At 24.5% G+C, this 21,291-nt stretch overlaps 1 protein-coding gene across 1 annotated transcript in view; it reads right to left on the bottom strand.

The window, feature by feature from the left end:
• LOC111613455 (titin-like) overlaps positions 1-21,291 on the bottom strand; it is a 90,957-nt gene that overhangs the window by 30,698 nt on the left and 38,968 nt on the right. Inside the window, exons 11-18 of the mRNA XM_023354812.1 lie at positions 18,395-18,410; positions 16,054-16,453; positions 15,572-15,975; positions 6,100-6,499; positions 5,618-6,021; positions 2,504-2,569; positions 2,314-2,412; positions 1,520-1,747 (exon numbers count right to left, since the gene is read on the bottom strand). Coding sequence (XP_023210580.1) covers positions 1,520-1,747; positions 2,314-2,412; positions 2,504-2,569; positions 5,618-6,021; positions 6,100-6,499; positions 15,572-15,975; positions 16,054-16,453; positions 18,395-18,410 — 2,017 coding nt within the window. The remainder of the gene's footprint in view (positions 1-1,519; positions 1,748-2,313; positions 2,413-2,503; positions 2,570-5,617; positions 6,022-6,099; positions 6,500-15,571; positions 15,976-16,053; positions 16,454-18,394; positions 18,411-21,291) is intronic.

Below are 21,291 nucleotides of genomic sequence, written 5' to 3'. Positions count from 1 at the left end.
CTTATTATTTATTTTTCAAAATTTATATAATCTGTTCATAAAAGTTTTGTAGACTAAAAATGAAAAACTTAAAGTTTTGTACAAAATAAAACCATATGTAACAAGCATAGAAAAATAAATTTATTCTTAGTATAAAATATATGCTTATTATGATTTAGTATGATTATCTTTATTGTTAAAAAGCATAGTACAATTTTGCAATTCCATAAACATATTTTCCTATCAATATTTTAAAACAGTGCAATCAGTATTAACATTCAATCCATATTGCTGTCTCTGAACAGCAAACATTTGTGTCAGCCTCTGGACTTGGCTATCTTCAGTCCATTAGAAATAATAATAAATGCAGAGACAGCCGACTGAAGGGAAGACAGCTATTTTACCATCCATAGGTAAAACATAAGGGTCTATAAGGAAAGATTAATTTACTAGACTACTAAATGAATCTTAAACTCTGAACCATGCATATGAAAACTTGAAATCAGGGAGTTCCAAAAGAGTAAAATTGCATCTCTCAATAAAAACAATGTGTTAAGCCATCATTCAACAAGTTTTTTGAATAAAAGATGGCTATTCTTCAACATTCTCTAATTTTTATTTTTTGATATGTGATTTTTAGCTCAGAATTTAACTCACTATTTTTGTCAGTATAACTTTTGACTGTAAAACTTGTTTTATGGAAAAAATTATTGTTTTTATTTTATATAAACAGAACCAACCATATCCTCATTGCAATTTTAAAGTGCATAAGAACTTAATTACTTATTAACACTATTGAAAAATTTATTCTGACTTTTGACTTGAGATACCTGTAAAATATATTTACTATTAATTCAATTAATTTATATTTTATATAGTTATCACTACTTCTTAAAATAATAAATGATTTGTATGTTTGTGTTTGTTTATTTGTGTTCATGTGTCTATATCATTAACAAAATGATTTTATCTTTTAAAAAAAAATTTGCTAATTAAATCAAAATAAATGCCAAAATTTGATTTAAAAACTTTTAAACTTTTAATAAACTTACAAAAACTTTAATCCCCAAATTATCATCTTTAAATATTGAATACGTTAGATAATCTATAGGCCATTAACNTAATTTATTATTTTCTAACATTTACAGTTATAAGATACATTTTTTTAAAGATATATAAAGACAAATTTAAGTAGCTTGGTTAGTTAATTATTAAAATTTACTTATAATAAAACTTCTTAATATTAAACATAAATTTCAAAAAGAAATCAATCTGAACTCACCAACACAAACCGGATAAACTCCAAAACTCTTAAGTAAATACTGAATGGCTTCTTTACTAATTGGTTTAGTGTTCATATTATTTACAAAGGACTGTTATATTTATTGATTGAAATGAATGCTTTGTATAGCAAAATGTTAATTAAATTATGGTATTTTTTCTTGAAATAAACTTTTGTATCACATTTTGTTTTTTAATTTTATAAATGTACATCAATCATTTCATATATTTTCATAATAAAGTTAAGCATTTTATCTACCTTTTTCTTCAACACGAGTTTCTATTTGAGGTTTGTCTCCATCTGCAGATGAAATATCTTGTTCAGCTGTAGTACCGCTAGACATTGTTGCTGTAGTAGGTTCAGATTTTTCATCTTCTGGCAAACTCGAAACAGAAACTTGGCTAGTGTCCATTTCACCCGATGGCCACGTTTCCGATTCAACTAATTTTGCAATTTGATCTCTATCCAATTGAAGTTCTTCTCCATCTATATTATTAAAGACCAAAGTTAAATTATGATAAATTTTAAATATGATAGAAATTTTTTGTAATATAAATTATGTAAAAATCAAATAATTCAAACATTTAAATTACAGCAGACTTGTGATTATCTGGATTAATGTGGCAGATGACTGAACCAAGTAACATGGTAATCGAAGATAAAGTACTTCCTGTACATCAAGCATATCAATGTCTCACGTATGTGATTTCTTTTTCAGCTATAATTTTAATGGTATACTTAATAATATTTTAATATTTTTAATACAAAATTTTCAACAAAAGTAAGCCAGTAAAACACTTACAATTACCTTATGTTTTATGAAAACATTTGCAATCACATTTTTACACATTATAATTATTTAATAATACTGTACTGTATATATAAAAAACTATATGACAATATTGATCAACCAGATAATCACAAAACTATTGTACCAATTTTTGCTGCAAATACATTTTCCTTTTGAAATATTTTAAATTAATTTTGTCACTGGGAGAATTAATTTTGTCAATAAATCCTTTTTGCAAGATAACTTAAAAATTTCAACAAACCTTGCACAATTGTGGTTTTAGTAACTGTTGTAACAACATGTTTTATTGTCCCATCTTCTAAAACCTCTTTTTTTTCTTGAACAGATGTTTCCTGTTCTCCTAAAAAAGTTACATAAATATAAATAATATTCTTATGAATTTAAAAAATTGAAAGACATTATTATTGCTACTTTATTTGATAATTTAGTACCTTTTGCATTCTTTTCTGCTGGTGATGGTGGTGGTGTTTTGGTTTCTTTAATACTTAGCACTTGACCTATTCATAATGATAATCTTGGTATAAATTGTATTTTATAGAATATTATTTTAATTATGAATTAATTTTAAATTATTATTTATTATAACTTTTCAGTATAATTGAAAGAATTTCAATACTAACATTAAACTATAAAATCAAGATAATTAACACATTTATTGCTAAATAAGTAACTGTAAAACTAAGAATTTGATTCTCAACTGCATTGTATAATTTCAATTTTATTATTATATTTTGTGTTCTCTAATACCTCCTATTATAAAATAAATATAAAACTGATTTAAATTGTCATAAATTATATTTTAAAAAAATTAACTAAATTATATTTAAAAAAGATTACCGTAATTTTGTGCAGATGACTCATAAATGAGTTTAAAAGTCAATTTGAAAATGGAAGTGTGTTATGCAATAATACAGATTATCTGTTTTAACTTGCAATTATGAAATCATTAAACAGTTTTTTATTTCTTTAAATTTAACAAGAGCATCTTTAGAAGATGTGCAAATCCTTTGTGCACTACAAAAATATTCATTTGCCATCATAATTATTCCAAAACCCCAAAGATAAAGGCATATAAGTCTATTCCTTTAGTTTTCTTGTATTCATATTCTCTACACCAAACCATATTTTAATTGATTTTATCAGACATTTTTAGTTAAATCTGCATCTTGAAAACTGAAAAGTTTCCAGTAATTCTACCTTCTCTGCATAATAATAATACCCAGAGCACTATTTAGAAGCAAATTGTCAATTTTAGTACATGTTAATTTGTTATAGTAAATGAGATCTAAGTGATCAATTCTTAAATACATATCATTAGATACAGTTTGTGTGCAACTTTCTTAGCAAAATCAACAATGATATTAATGGCAATTCCTTTATGGCAATTCCACTTATTTACTAGACCTGGTGAAGCAATCATTCCTGTCCCATCATATAGAAAATGCTACTACTCTGAACCATCTTGATTCCAGACTCTTCAAACACCAAGTTTATTACAGAATATTATTAGATTTTAAATAATATTTATGTATTTAATAAATAAAACAAAAATAAAGTGAAACAATAAAAAGCCTATTTGTATTTTTAACACAATGAAGTTTAGACAGGTCCATCTCAAATACAATCTGTTAAATAAATTATCACACCTCAAAGCTGGCATACAATATTAATCAAATTCTGCATATGGAACACTAGTAAAAAAATAAAAGTTTCATTACATCATTCTAGATGTAACTAAAACAGTTAAATATTTTTGCAGAGGTGTAACCTCTAATAAAAGGTCATCTCTGTACAGGAAGACTGTTTGTTCCTGGTCAGTGGACATGGCAGAGATGTGAAGACTGTTTGTTCCTGGTCAGTGGACATGGCAGAGATGTGAAGACATATTTAATTTCTTATCATCACTTTATGAAAGTTGGAACCAGTTATGGTATAAGTAACATACCTTTCTCATACTCCCAGAAATTTAACAAGTCTTAGTCGATGTTTGATAAGCAATGCTGGTAACTGAAAGCCAGCCCCTAAAAGAGGCTGAAACAATTTGTGATAATAATTTTGCATTGCTGGAAGTATGAGAAAGGTGTGTTATTTGTAAACATTTAGATTATTCTATGTATTTTTAATAGGCAAAATAGCATCAGCTATTTTAATTGAAATTATGTTGCTTACAAGTGTTTAGAAGTGTGGTGTATATAGTGTTTTTTTTTTCTGTTTTAAATTTTTTTTTGCAGGGTACACAGCAGTGCAAGTTATACATCATCATCTACACAAAATTATGGTATATTATTTAAAAATAATAATTAATTAAAATAATAAAAAATTATAAGTTATTGTTTTCTTGCAAAATTATATTAATGTACAATAATTTTAGCATTTTGAAATAATTTTGTTATTTTTTTATAATATTTTAAGTTTATTGAAAAACAACAACAAATTCGTTTATGAAAAAAGTCAGTATATTAAATTAATGCAGCAATTATAAAACTGAGTAGTATGTTATTTTCATTTATTTGATTTGGAAATTATGAGATTCAAAAATATTCCTCTTAAATAAAATTCAATTTCTAAAATTAAAAAAATTATTATTATTTTTACTTTGGATAAAAATTGCATTATCTGATATATAAATTTATACTAAATATATCAAAAAGTCAACATATATTTACACGAACGATTTATTTTCAGTTTGTAATAAGATAAATTTCTTTTATAAGATAAGTTCTCTACAATTAATAATTTTGATGATGGATACATAAGTATTATTTTATTTTATAATTTAAATTTTAGAAAATTCAAAAAGAGATGAGATTATTTAAATTTTTATATTTATAATTTTGTTAAATATACTATAATATTTTTATTTAATAAAATTACTTATAGACATATTTATTGTATAATCTTACATTAAAAATATAAGGCTTTTAAAATTAACACTATATTTAAAAGCAAAATAAAATTGTCTTAGTGAACACATCATCATAATGCCATTAGATAAAAAAATTATTTTATTTTTAATAATTTTTCCTGTATGTATAAAAAATTATTGATCCTTAATTGTTGTATAGATCATTATAATAAATTCAGACAAATAATACAACAGTCATTGCTAGCTGATAATTTAATTCATTCCAAATATAAATTTAGAGAAGTATAAAACAAATATACATATTTTTTACTATATTCTACTCTCATATTTTTCAATATACGAAAAATATATAAGCAACAAATTTTTTTGCATTTTTATTCAACTAATCCATTTAATTATTTTAATCACTTTTGTAAAATAGATTTTCTTCCATTTTTTAATTTATAAAGATTAAAAATAAATTTTAAATTTCATTTTCTTGCTGTTCAAATTGATATAATATTTAATAGCAAATAATGTGTTAACTATTATAAATTTGATATTCCAAATATAAAACTATTTGTTGGACTATCAAATTTACTTAAAATTTTTATTTTTGTAACTTATAATCATTATGTTTTCTTCATATATTACATATTTATGTTAAACTCAGAAAATTCCTTGCAAATTAAAAAAATACCTTCATCAGATGATTGCAAAACATTTATATCTTGAAATGCTTGTTGCAAATCTTCTAAAAGATCTCCATCTGTAACTGTTTTAGTAATAACTAATTTGGTAACTGTTTCTTCCTTCATGTGTTCTGGTGAAGTTTTATCTTGAACATCCTTTTCATCTTTAATAATAATTTGTGAGCTTGAATAATCAGATAACTTATCACTTAAATTATCATCAGATAGCTTTTTAAAAACTTCTTCTGATACTTTTTCAGGTTCATGTTTGATAACTTTTTTAAATATCTCTTCTTGAATTTCTTCATAAGCTTCTTCACTAATATCCTTGGAAGGTGAAATATGTGATATTTTTTCAAAAACTTCTGTTTTTTTAACACTTTCTTCTGCATCTTTTTCAGGAATTCCTCTGCTAATTTTTTCAAATAATTCTTCTGAAATTTCATTTGATATTTTTTTAGAAAGATCTTCAGGAATTTTTTCTGAAGACAATAATGGAGGTCCTTCTTCATAAGTTCTCTCAGAAATTTCTTTCACTTTTTCAAAAATTTCATCAGAAGCCTTCTCTGGAACTTCTCTGCAGATTTTCTCCAGTACTTCTTCAGAAATTTCACTTGAAATTTCTTCAGGCTCTTCAACAGTTTTAGCTATATCTTCAGAAACTTTGATAGATATTTCTTCTGGACTTTTCTCAGATACTTCCTTGGAAGTTATTTCTGAGATTTTAGAAATTTCAACTTCTTTAGAAACTGTTTCAGTTAATGATTTACTTGAATCTACAATAATTGGTTCTACTTTAACTTCAGGCTGTTCTTTATCTTTTTTTGTCACATCTTCAATCAAACTGTCTTGTTTTATAACTTCAATTGGTGATGGAAGTTTCTTTCCTTCTGTGTGAATAATTCATATATTTATTCACTCAGATTAATATGATTTAATAATGATGTGGAAATGTAATATGCCATGAAGCACAAGCAACAGAATAAAGCTATTTTTGGAGAAACATAACTTTTCTTTCTAAGGCATGCCATATCAAATAACTTACCACTGAATAATAGGAAGCATGACAGAATTAAATATTCAATAGCTTAGCAAAAAAATTTAATTTCAACTAGAAAATAATTTTGGTTAACAAAAAGCAAATGTATAACTTAATTTGCAAGTAAGAAAGAAAAAAAATATATAAAGCATAATTCAAATAAATACAATTGTATACTGAATGATGCAATTTCCTTTTCTTCAGTGATATATTGAATAAATTATTTCAGAAATTATAGATCCAGATTTATTGGGAAGTTTATTTTTATGTTATTATTTAAATAAAAAAAACCAAATACTTAACTCATAACACAATTTTCAAAAAATATCTATTTGTGATAATTTGTAAATGGTTAAATTATATTTTCAATAATCACTTCTTCAAAATTATTATTATTTTCTAAATTAGTAATCAAATTAATATCCATTTATAAATGAATAAATATTAATATCAAGAACTGGGTTAACATATTATAATATATTGATTTTTATGTTAGAATTATTAGCATTTATGTAAATTAAATTAATTCTATATAAGCATTTTTAAGTTTTGAATGATTAGTGTTTATTAAAAGCAAACAAAATTAAATAAGCATGAGCTAAATAAAATGGATGAAAAAAGTTAAAAAAATTAAATACAATAAAATTATATACATGTAAAATATAATCCTTAATTTTAGATTGACTTCTTAATCTAATTCTCACAAACTGTGATCAGCTAGCTTTACTTCAAGAAGTCTTACTTCTAAAAGATTATCTTGTATAAAACAGGACTTCTTGAATTTAGCTGATTGCATTTTGTAAATATTAAATAAGATATGTAATATGCCAAAAGTCAGAATAAATAGTTTTAAATTGAAAAAATAATATATTCATTTATACTGAAACATTATTAAAAACTTTTAAAATATAAAAATAGTAGTTTTTCTTTAAAAAATTATTTAATATAATTTTATTTATTCCAGAAAACTTCAAAAACTACTACTATTCAAATATTTACTTATTATTTATTTTTCAAAATTTATATAATCTGTTCATAAAAGTTTTGTAGACTAAAAATGAAAAACTTAAAGTTTTGTACAAAATAAAACCATATGTAACAAGCATAGAAAAATAAATTTATTCTTAGTATAAAATATATGCTTATTATGATTTAGTATGATTATCTTTATTGTTAAAAAGCATAGTACAATTTTGCAATTCCATAAACATATTTTCCTATCAATATTTTAAAACAGTGCAATCAGTATTAACATTCAATCCATATTGCTGTCTCTGAACAGCAAACATTTGTGTCAGCCTCTGGACTTGGCTATCTTCAGTCCATTAGAAATAATAATAAATGCAGAGACAGCCGACTGAAGGGAAGACAGCTATTTTACCATCCATAGGTAAAACATAAGGGTCTATAAGGAAAGATTAATTTACTAGACTACTAAATGAATCTTAAACTCTGAACCATGCATATGAAAACTTGAAATCAGGGAGTTCCAAAAGAGTAAAATTGCATCTCTCAATAAAAACAATGTGTTAAGCCATCATTCAACAAGTTTTTTGAATAAAAGATGGCTATTCTTCAACATTCTCTAATTTTTATTTTTTGATATGTGATTTTTAGCTCAGAATTTAACTCACTATTTTTGTCAGTATAACTTTTGACTGTAAAACTTGTTTTATGGAAAAAATTATTGTTTTTATTTTATATAAACAGAACCAACCATATCCTCATTGCAATTTTAAAGTGCATAAGAACTTAATTACTTATTAACACTATTGAAAAAATTTATTCTGACTTTTGACTTGAGATACCTGTAAAATATATTTACTATTAATTCAATTAATTTATATTTTATATAGTTATCACTACTTCTTAAAATAATAAATGATTTGTATGTTTGTGTTTGTTTATTTGTGTTCATGTGTCTATATCATTAACAAAATGATTTTATCTTTTAAAAAAAAATTTGCTAATTAAATCAAAATAAATGCCAAAATTTGATTTAAAAACTTTTAAACTTTTAATAAACTTACAAAAACTTTAATCCCCAAATTATCATCTTTAAATATTGAATACGTTAGATAATCTATAGGCCATTAACTTAGAAAATATACAAATGAAACAATTTCAAAAATATTTGTTGATTATTATATCTAAAAAAAACTAAGCTTTATTAGTCACTTTTTGACAATATTTACCAGAATTAATCGATCCTTTAAACTTCTACTATATCCATTATTATAGATAATAGAAAGATCCATAAAAAATTCACAAAACTTGACATGTTCATAAACAAATAAATCAGACAACTTTTCATCGCAAATAGCTAACAATTTTAATAAAAAATATGTTTTCTTCTTAAAGCAAAATATATATGATACAGCAGTAAAAATTTATTAATCCAACATTTACAGGACCAGAATGATGTTGAATTATCAAAAATGTCAAATTATCACATATTTTTGCAAAATTTGATATGGTATATACAGTCTTAATATTGAGACTTTGCTGCTGAGACAAGTGCATACTGCTGTATGCTTCTGATTTGCTTATACATGCTCTTTAATTAATCTAAAGATGATACTGTACAATGCATGACTATTGTGTTAAGAATAATTGAAAAACTTTCAAAAACATTAATGAACATGTTATTGTACAAAATCTACATTAATTCATGTATATATGTTATCAATATATGTATTCTACTGTATGTTAAAATGAAAAACAAAAACCTTTTTAATCCAGAATTATTTTTAAACACAATACTGTAAGTTATATTATACTGTAATATTTATTTTCCAGATGTGTACTGTATAGATATGAGTCACAAAAGCTATACACATGTTCTGAGTTTGAAAAACCTGTTTCTAGGTACACTTTCCTTGCATTAGCCTGTGGAAAAAAATATACATCAGTCACACAATTTATTAAACATACAAACATGTGTTACCTCTAATGAAACAATGTTCATTTGGCACAATATAATGTACAGTAATTATGTATACTTTACTGAATTACACTGCACAGAAGTTTTGAAGTTCTCCTATATGTAAGATGGTATTGCATAAGCTGCTGGAATTAGGTTGTTGATGCCTTTCTGCCACCAACTTGTTTGCCAATTGTGTTGTAAACATATATTAGGACCTGGAAATACTAATGAAAGCATCTAATCCAACATAAATAAGATGCTGTAACAAAATGAATATAATCATTTCTCTCAATCCCATGATCAACTTCTCAATATGTAGCAATTTTATGGCTGTGCTCGCCACCTTTGCCTTGATTTCTTTCCATGTTCTTTAGCACACTATTTGTCCAAACAAATTCTGATTTTCAGATTCAGGTGTCAGATTATATATAGGAAAAGTTCATTAATCTTGTGCAGAGCAAAGTTGAATACAGTCAGAACTTTGGCAAAAACATGTTTATTTTATTGCTTTTATTATAACTACAAGTGTTGACTACTTGAAATAAATAGTTATCTGATTTATTTATTTATTTATTTAAAGAGTTTTTCATTTATTGTTCCAATATATAGAAATGACTTAAATTTTTGCACTTATATTTAGCTGATTTTATATTATACAAATGTAACTAAAGTTCATTTTCAGCTTTACTTAATAAAAAAAAATTAAAAAAAGTATTGAACTTTGTAACATTTTTTCAAAAAATTGTATTATGATATAAAAATAACATTGCATGTATATTTTACAACTAAAGTAATTTTCATTTTCAGAAATTATTTCAGATATTTGGAAATTATAAGTTTACAATTTATAAATATAATAACTTTAAGTGGCTTAATTGCTAAGATAATATGGAAAGTATTAAACATGATCTAATAATAATTTAGAGAGAATTAGACCAATGGAATTTCAATATCTCAAGTTCATGTATTAACAAATACTTTATAAAAAGTTAGTCTATTGAAAAAAAAAAAAATGTTCTTAGAATTCATTTATTAAGTTTCATATAGAAATATTTAATAATCATTATTAACAAGTAGAGATTTTTATATTCTAAAATAATTATTGTTTCCTTACAAACTTACAATATTTCTCATCACTATTCAATATCGTTGATATTTCCTGTTCCTACTTCTTATTAAAGTTATCCCAAGAACAATATTTTTACATAAGAATACTATCATCTAACAAGTTAGAAATTTAACAATATTTAAAACTTTAATAAGTAAGACAGCTACATATTCAAGATTGCAAGAAAACTGCATTATAAAATTTAACAAAAATTGGTGGATGAAAAGATCATGAGCAAAGAATAATCATAATCATTTCAGACAAAAATTTGTAGATAACAAATATTAACTATCATGAGACCATCACACTAAAGACAATCATAACTGTAAGTTGACTTTTATTATGCAAATTAGAATGGATAAAATAATGTGAATGATATTAGTAGAAGTAAAATTTTTATAATTCCTTTTATATAAAAAGTTAATTGCATATTTTATATTAGTAAAACAACCATAAGAAAAAATTTTTTTATAATGCTGATAAAAGATTTTGACAGCTATATGATATTTGCCTTAGATTTACATATAATGTAATTTTATGAAAGATAATAGTTATTTATTCATTTTTAAAATAACATCCTAATATTGGGTTGTTCGGAACATTCGTAGCGATTTTTGATAGCCAACAGTTGAGACACTGATTGATGCGAAAATGATTAGAATTATAGAAACCAATAAATATTATGATATTCTTTTCATTTGTCAATTTGTTCATATGATACAGCAGTAAAAATTTATTAATCCAATCAGCCTATGAGTTTTAACATAGATGAGTATGATAGATAGCCTATGAGTTTTAACAGTTGAAACTCATAGATAGCTATGAGTTTCAACTATCTATAGTTGAAACTCATAGAAATCCATCCATTACAAAAAAAAACCCATTAAGATTATTCAAATATTGTTTAATTTGTCTCATTTCAAAAAATGGATGTGAACAACATGCATTATTGACACTTGTTTCTTTTTTTTTTTTATTGTAAAGGCAAAAATGCTGTACAAACAGCAAAAAATATGTGATGTTTATTTTGGAAGTGCTGTAGCAGAATCAACTGTTCGAAAGTGGTTTGCAAAATTTAAAAAGGGTAATTTCAGCCTTGAAGATGCCCCCACTAAGGAAGACCTCCAGTTATTGAAGAGAACCAGATCAAAGCATTATTGGATAAAAACCCTCATTGCACAACTTGAGAGATCGCAGACATAATGAAGTCATCAAACAGTACTGTATTTCAACATTTAAAGAAGCTCGAATACGTGAATTGTTACAACATTTGGAAACCTCATGACTTAACAGAAAAGAACTTACTGAATCGCATCTCCATTTGTGATTCTCTTGAAAGACCAAATGAAAATGACCCTTTTCTAAAGCATTTAGTGACAGATGATGAAAAGTGGATAATTTATAACAACATCTGAAAACAATCATGGGGTAAGAAAAACAAACCACCATGAAAAACTCCAAAGGCCAGTCTTCATCCAAAGAAGGTCATGCTCACCATCTGGTGGGATTAGAAAGGAATCCTGTACTACGATCTGCTTCCACAAAATCAAACAATTGATTCTGACAAGTATTGTTCCCAATTGGATACACTGAACATGGTAATTAAAGAAAAATGTACGAAAATGGCCAATAGAAAAGGCAATGTGTTTCACCAATATAATGCCAGACTGCACACGTCTTTACAAACATGCCAAAAATTATTGGAGCCAGGCAGGGATGTTTTACCCCACCTCCCCATACTCACCTGACCTTGCCCCGTTGGACTACCATTTGTTCCATTCTCTGCAAAATTCCCTTCATGATAAAAACTCTTTGATCTTTGGAAGCTTGCAAAAACCATGTGGATCAGTTTTTTGCAGGAAAAACTGGAAACTTCTATAAAGAGGGTATATGAAGTTCCCCTGTAGATGGCAACACGTCATTAAAACAATGGCACATACATAATGGAATAAAAGTATATTTTTTGTTTTAAAACAGTTTCTTTTATTTCTCTTAAAAATCGCTATGAACTTTCCATACAAACCAATAAAATTTAGGAAAATTATTATGCTTTTTTAAATAAAATTATTGTTATCATGAATATGGTTTTAAATATCAATTATTANATAAATATAAAACTGATTTAAATTGTCATAAATTATATTTTAAAAAAATTAACTAAATTATATTTAAAAAAGATTACCGTAATTTTGTGCAGATGACTCATAAATGAGTTTAAAAGTCAATTTGAAAATGGAAGTGTGTTATGCAATAATACAGATTATCTGTTTTAACTTGCAATTATGAAATCATTAAACAGTTTTTTATTTCTTTAAATTTAACAAGAGCATCTTTAGAAGATGTGCAAATCCTTTGTGCACTACAAAAATATTCATTTGCCATCATAATTATTCCAAAACCCCAAAGATAAAGGCATATAAGTCTATTCCTTTAGTTTTCTTGTATTCATATTCTCTACACCAAACCATATTTTAATTGATTTTATCAGACATTTTTAGTTAAATCTGCATCTTGAAAACTGAAAAGTTTCCAGTAATTCTACCTTCTCTGCATAATAATAATACCCAGAGCACTATTTAGAAGCAAATTGTCAATTTTAGTACATGTTAATTTGTTATAGTAAATGAGATCTAAGTGATCAATTCTTAAATACATATCATTAGATACAGTTTGTGTGCAACTTTCTTAGCAAAATCAACAATGATATTAATGGCAATTCCTTTATGGCAATTCCACTTATTTACTAGACCTGGTGAAGCAATCATTCCTGTCCCATCATATAGAAAATGCTACTACTCTGAACCATCTTGATTCCAGACTCTTCAAACACCAAGTTTATTACAGAATATTATTAGATTTTAAATAATATTTATGTATTTAATAAATAAAACAAAAATAAAGTGAAACAATAAAAAGCCTATTTGTATTTTTAACACAATGAAGTTTAGACAGGTCCATCTCAAATACAATCTGTTAAATAAATTATCACACCTCAAAGCTGGCATACAATATTAATCAAATTCTGCATATGGAACACTAGTAAAAAAATAAAAGTTTCATTACATCATTCTAGATGTAACTAAAACAGTTAAATATTTTTGCAGAGGTGTAACCTCTAATAAAAGGTCATCTCTGTACAGGAAGACTGTTTGTTCCTGGTCAGTGGACATGGCAGAGATGTGAAGACTGTTTGTTCCTGGTCAGTGGACATGGCAGAGATGTGAAGACATATTTAATTTCTTATCATCACTTTATGAAAGTTGGAACCAGTTATGGTATAAGTAACATACCTTTCTCATACTCCCAGAAATTTAACAAGTCTTAGTCGATGTTTGATAAGCAATGCTGGTAACTGAAAGCCAGCCCCTAAAAGAGGCTGAAACAATTTGTGATAATAATTTTGCATTGCTGGAAGTATGAGAAAGGTGTGTTATTTGTAAACATTTAGATTATTCTATGTATTTTTAATAGGCAAAATAGCATCAGCTATTTTAATTGAAATTATGTTGCTTACAAGTGTTTAGAAGTGTGGTGTATATAGTGTTTTTTTTTCTGTTTTAAATTTTTTTTTGCAGGGTACACAGCAGTGCAAGTTATACATCATCATCTACACAAAATTATGGTATATTATTTAAAAATAATAATTAATTAAAATAATAAAAAATTATAAGTTATTGTTTTCTTGCAAAATTATATTAATGTACAATAATTTTAGCATTTTGAAATAATTTTGTTATTTTTTTATAATATTTTAAGTTTATTGAAAAACAACAACAAATTCGTTTATGAAAAAAGTCAGTATATTAAATTAATGCAGCAATTATAAAACTGAGTAGTATGTTATTTTCATTTATTTGATTTGGAAATTATGAGATTCAAAAATATTCCTCTTAAATAAAATTCAATTTCTAAAATTAAAAAAATTATTATTATTTTTACTTTGGATAAAAATTGCATTATCTGATATATAAATTTATACTAAATATATCAAAAAGTCAACATATATTTACACGAACGATTTATTTTCAGTTTGTAATAAGATAAATTTCTTTTATAAGATAAGTTCTCTACAATTAATAATTTTGATGATGGATACATAAGTATTATTTTATTTTATAATTTAAATTTTAGAAAATTCAAAAAGAGATGAGATTATTTAAATTTTTATATTTATAATTTTGTTAAATATACTATAATATTTTTATTTAATAAAATTACTTATAGACATATTTATTGTATAATCTTACATTAAAAATATAAGGCTTTTAAAATTAACACTATATTTAAAAGCAAAATAAAATTGTCTTAGTGAACACATCATCATAATGCCATTAGATAAAAAAATTATTTTATTTTTAATAATTTTTCCTGTATGTATAAAAAATTATTGATCCTTAATTGTTGTATAGATCATTATAATAAATTCAGACAAATAATACAACAGTCATTGCTAGCTGATAATTTAATTCATTCCAAATATAAATTTAGAGAAGTATAAAACAAATATACATATTTTTTACTATATTCTACTCTCATATTTTTCAATATACGAAAAATATATAAGCAACAAATTTTTTTGCATTTTTATTCAACTAATCCATTTAATTATTTTAATCACTTTTGTAAAATAGATTTTCTTCCATTTTTTAATTTATAAAGATTAAAAATAAATTTTAAATTTCATTTTCTTGCTGTTCAAATTGATATAATATTTAATAGCAAATAATGTGTTAACTATTATAAATTTGATATTCCAAATATAAAACTATTTGTTGGACTATCAAATTTACTTAAAATTTTTATTTTTGTAACTTATAATCATTATGTTTTCTTCATATATTACATATTTATGTTAAACTCAGAAAATTCCTTGCAAATTAAAAAAATACCTTCATCAGATGATTGCAAAACATTTATATCTTGAAATGCTTGTTGCAAATCTTCTAAAAGATCTCCATCTGTAACTGTTTTAGTAATAACTAATTTGGTAACTGTTTCTTCCTTCATGTGTTCTGGTGAAGTTTTATCTTGAACATCCTTTTCATCTTTAATAATAATTTGTGAGCTTGAATAATCAGATAACTTATCACTTAAATTATCATCAGATAGCTTTTTAAAAACTTCTTCTGATACTTTTTCAGGTTCATGTTTGATAACTTTTTTAAATATCTCTTCTTGAATTTCTTCATAAGCTTCTTCACTAATATCCTTGGAAGGTGAAATATGTGATATTTTTTCAAAAACTTCTGTTTTTTTAACACTTTCTTCTGCATCTTTTTCAGGAATTCCTCTGCTAATTTTTTCAAATAATTCTTCTGAAATTTCATTTGATATTTTTTTAGAAAGATCTTCAGGAATTTTTTCTGAAGACAATAATGGAGGTCCTTCTTCATAAGTTCTCTCAGAAATTTCTTTCACTTTTTCAAAAATTTCATCAGAAGCCTTCTCTGGAACTTCTCTGCAGATTTTCTCCAGTACTTCTTCAGAAATTTCACTTGAAATTTCTTCAGGCTCTTCAACAGTTTTAGCTATATCTTCAGAAACTTTGATAGATATTTCTTCTGGACTTTTCTCAGATACTTCCTTGGAAGTTATTTCTGAGATTTTAGAAATTTCAACTTCTTTAGAAACTGTTTCAGTTAATGATTTACTTGAATCTACAATAATTGGTTCTACTTTAACTTCAGGCTGTTCTTTATCTTTTTTTGTCACATCTTCAATCAAACTGTCTTGTTTTATAACTTCAATTGGTGATGGAAGTTTCTTTCCTTCTGTGTGAATAATTCATATATTTATTCACTCAGATTAATATGATTTAATAATGATGTGGAAATGTAATATGCCATGAAGCACAAGCAACAGAATAAAGCTATTTTTGGAGAAACATAACTTTTCTTTCTAAGGCATGCCATATCAAATAACTTACCACTGAATAATAGGAAGCATGACAGAATTAAATATTCAATAGCTTAGCAAAAAAATTTAATTTCAACTAGAAAATAATTTTGGTTAACAAAAAGCAAATGTATAACTTAATTTGCAAGTAAGAAAGAAAAAAAATATATAAAGCATAATTCAAATAAATACAATTGTATACTGAATGATGCAATTTCCTTTTCTTCAGTGATATATTGAATAAATTATTTCAGAAATTATAGATCCAGATTTATTGGGAAGTTTATTTTTATGTTATTATTTAAATAAAAAAAACCAAATACTTAACTCATAACACAATTTTCAAAAAATATCTATTTGTGATAATTTGTAAATGGTTAAATTATATTTTCAATAATCACTTCTTCAAAATTATTATTATTTTCTAAATTAGTAATCAAATTAATATCCATTTATAAATGAATAAATATTAATATCAAGAACTGGGTTAACATATTATAATATATTGATTTTTATGTTAGAATTATTAGCATTTATGTAAATTAAATTAATTCTATATAAGCATTTTTAAGTTTTGAATGATTAGTGTTTATTAAAAGCAAACAAAATTAAATAAGCATGAGCTAAATAAAATGGATGAAAAAAGTTAAAAAAATTAAATACAATAAAATTATATACATGTAAAATATAATCCTTAATTTTAGATTGACTTCTTAATCTAATTCTCACAAACTGTGATCAGCTAGCTTTACTTCAAGAAGTCTTACTTCTAAAAGATTATCTTGTATAAAACAGGACTTCTTGAATTTAGCTGATTGCATTTTGTAAATATTAAATAAGATATGTAATATGCCAAAAGTCAGAATAAATAGTTTTAAATTGAAAAAATAATATATTCATTTATACTGAAACATTATTAAAAACTTTTAAAATATAAAAATAGTAGTTTTTCTTTAAAAAATTATTTAATATAATTTTATTTATTCCAGAAAACTTCAAAAACTACTACTATTCAAATATTTACTTATTATTTATTTTTCAAAATTTATATAATCTGTTCATAAAAGTTTTGTAGACTAAAAATGAAAAACTTAAAGTTTTGTACAAAATAAAACCATATGTAACAAGCATAGAAAAATAAATTTATTCTTAGTATAAAATATATGCTTATTATGATTTAGTATGATTATCTTTATTGTTAAAAAGCATAGTACAATTTTGCAATTCCATAAACATATTTTCCTATCAATATTTTAAAACAGTGCAATCAGTATTAACATTCAATCCATATTGCTGTCTCTGAACAGCAAACATTTGTGTCAGCCTCTGGACTTGGCTATCTTCAGTCCATTAGAAATAATAATAAATGCAGAGACAGCCGACTGAAGGGAAGACAGCTATTTTACCATCCATAGGTAAAACATAAGGGTCTATAAGGAAAGATTAATTTACTAGACTACTAAATGAATCTTAAACTCTGAACCATGCATATGAAAACTTGAAATCAGGGAGTTCCAAAAGAGTAAAATTGCATCTCTCAATAAAAACAATGTGTTAAGCCATCATTCAACAAGTTTTTTGAATAAAAGATGGCTATTCTTCAACATTCTCTAATTTTTATTTTTTGATATGTGATTTTTAGCTCAGAATTTAACTCACTATTTTTGTCAGTATAACTTTTGACTGTAAAACTTGTTTTATGGAAAAAATTATTGTTTTTATTTTATATAAACAGAACCAACCATATCCTCATTGCAATTTTAAAGTGCATAAGAACTTAATTACTTATTAACACTATTGAAAAAATTTATTCTGACTTTTGACTTGAGATACCTGTAAAATATATTTACTATTAATTCAATTAATTTATATTTTATATAGTTATCACTACTTCTTAAAATAATAAATGATTTGTATGTTTGTGTTTGTTTATTTGTGTTCATGTGTCTATATCATTAACAAAATGATTTTATCTTTTAAAAAAAAATTTGCTAATTAAATCAAAATAAATGCCAAAATTTGATTTAAAAACTTTTAAACTTTTAATAAACTTACAAAAACTTTAATCCCCAAATTATCATCTTTAAATATTGAATACGTTAGATAATCTATAGGCCATTAACTTAGAAAATATACAAATGAAACAATTTCAAAAATATTTGTTGATTATTATATCTAAAAAAAACTAAGCTTTATTAGTCACTTTTTGACAATATTTACCAGAATTAATCGATCCTTTAAACTTCTACTATATCCATTATTATAGATAATAGAAAGATCCATAAAAAATTCACAAAACTTGACATGTTCATAAACAAATAAATCAGACAACTTTTCATCGCAAATAGCTAACAATTTTAATAAAAAATATGTTTTCTTCTTAAAGCAAAATATATATGATACAGCAGTAAAAATTTATTAATCCAACATTTACAGGACCAGAATGATGTTGAATTATCAAAAATGTCAAATTATCACATATTTTTGCAAAATTTGATATGGTATATACAGTCTTAATATTGAGACTTTGCTGCTGAGACAAGTGCATACTGCTGTATGCTTCTGATTTGCTTATACATGCTCTTTAATTAATCTAAAGATGATACTGTACAATGCATGACTATTGTGTTAAGAATAATTGAAAAACTTTCAAAAACATTAATGAACATGTTATTGTACAAAATCTACATTAATTCATGTATATATGTTATCAATATATGTATTCTACTGTATGTTAAAATGAAAAACAAAAACCTTTTTAATCCAGAATTATTTTTAAACACAATACTGTAAGTTATATTATACTGTAATATTTATTTTCCAGATGTGTACTGTATAGATATGAGTCACAAAAGCTATACACATGTTCTGAGTTTGAAAAACCTGTTTCTAGGTACACTTTCCTTGCATTAGCCTGTGGAAAAAAATATACATCAGTCACACAATTTATTAAACATACAAACATGTGTTACCTCTAATGAAACAATGTTCATTTGGCACAATATAATGTACAGTAATTATGTATACTTTACTGAATTACACTGCACAGAAGTTTTGAAGTTCTCCTATATGTAAGATGGTATTGCATAAGCTGCTGGAATTAGGTTGTTGATGCCTTTCTGCCACCAACTTGTTTGCCAATTGTGTTGTAAACATATATTAGGACCTGGAAATACTAATGAAAGCATCTAATCCAACATAAATAAGATGCTGTAACAAAATGAATATAATCATTTCTCTCAATCCCATGATCAACTTCTCAATATGTAGCAATTTTATGGCTGTGCTCGCCACCTTTGCCTTGATTTCTTTCCATGTTCTTTAGCACACTATTTGTCCAAACAAATTCTGATTTTCAGATTCAGGTGTCAGATTATATATAGGAAAAGTTCATTAATCTTGTGCAGAGCAAAGTTGAATACAGTCAGAACTTTGGCAAAAACATGTTTATTTTATTGCTTTTATTATAACTACAAGTGTTGACTACTTGAAATAAATAGTTATCTGATTTATTTATTTATTTATTTAAAGAGTTTTTCATTTATTGTTCCAATATATAGAAATGACTTAAATTTTTGCACTTATATTTAGCTGATTTTATATTATACAAATGTAACTAAAGTTCATTTTCAGCTTTACTTAATAAAAAAAAATTAAAAAAAGTATTGAACTTTGTAACATTTTTTCAAAAAATTGTATTATGATATAAAAATAACATTGCATGTATATTTTACAACTAAAGTAATTTTCATTTTCAGAAATTATTTCAGATATTTGGAAATTATAAGTTTACAATTTATAAATATAATAACTTTAAGTGGCTTAATTGCTAAGATAATATGGAAAGTATTAAACATGATCTAATAATAATTTAGAGAGAATTAGACCAATGGAATTTCAATATCTCAAGTTCATGTATTAACAAATACTTTATAAAAAGTTAGTCTATTGAAAAAAAAAAAAATGTTCTTAGAATTCATTTATTAAGTTTCATATAGAAATATTTAATAATCATTATTAACAAGTAGAGATTTTTATATTCTAAAATAATTATTGTTTCCTTACAAACTTACAATATTTCTCATCACTATTCAATATCGTTGATATTTCCTGTTCCTACTTCTTATTAAAGTTATCCCAAGAACAATATTTTTACATAAGAATACTATCATCTAACAAGTTAGAAATTTAACAATATTTAAAACTTTAATAAGTAAGACAGCTACATATTCAAGATTGCAAGAAAACTGCATTATAAAATTTAACAAAAATTGGTGGATGAAAAGATCATGAGCAAAGAATAATCATAATCATTTCAGACAAAAATTTGTAGATAACAAATATTAACTATCATGAGACCATCACACTAAAGACAATCATAACTGTAAGTTGACTTTTATTATGCAAATTAGAATGGATAAAATAATGTGAATGATATTAGTAGAAGTAAAATTTTTATAATTCCTTTTATATAAAAAGTTAATTGCATATTTTATATTAGTAAAACAACCATAAGAAAAAATTTTTTTATAATGCTGATAAAAGATTTTGACAGCTATATGATATTTGCCTTAGATTTACATATAATGTAATTTTATGAAAGATAATAGTTATTTATTCATTTTTAAAATAACATCCTAATATTGGGTTGTTCGGAACATTCGTAGCGATTTTTGATAGCCAACAGTTGAGACACTGATTGATGCGAAAATGA

This window comes from Centruroides sculpturatus, unplaced genomic scaffold, assembly GCF_000671375.1.
Source record: "Centruroides sculpturatus isolate CEXI.00-Female unplaced genomic scaffold, Cexi_2.0 scaffold1988, whole genome shotgun sequence".
Taxonomy (NCBI): domain Eukaryota; kingdom Metazoa; phylum Arthropoda; class Arachnida; order Scorpiones; family Buthidae; genus Centruroides; species Centruroides sculpturatus.
The sequence above is the reverse complement of the archived record's forward strand: the minus strand, read 5'-3'. Positions and strand labels throughout refer to the sequence as shown.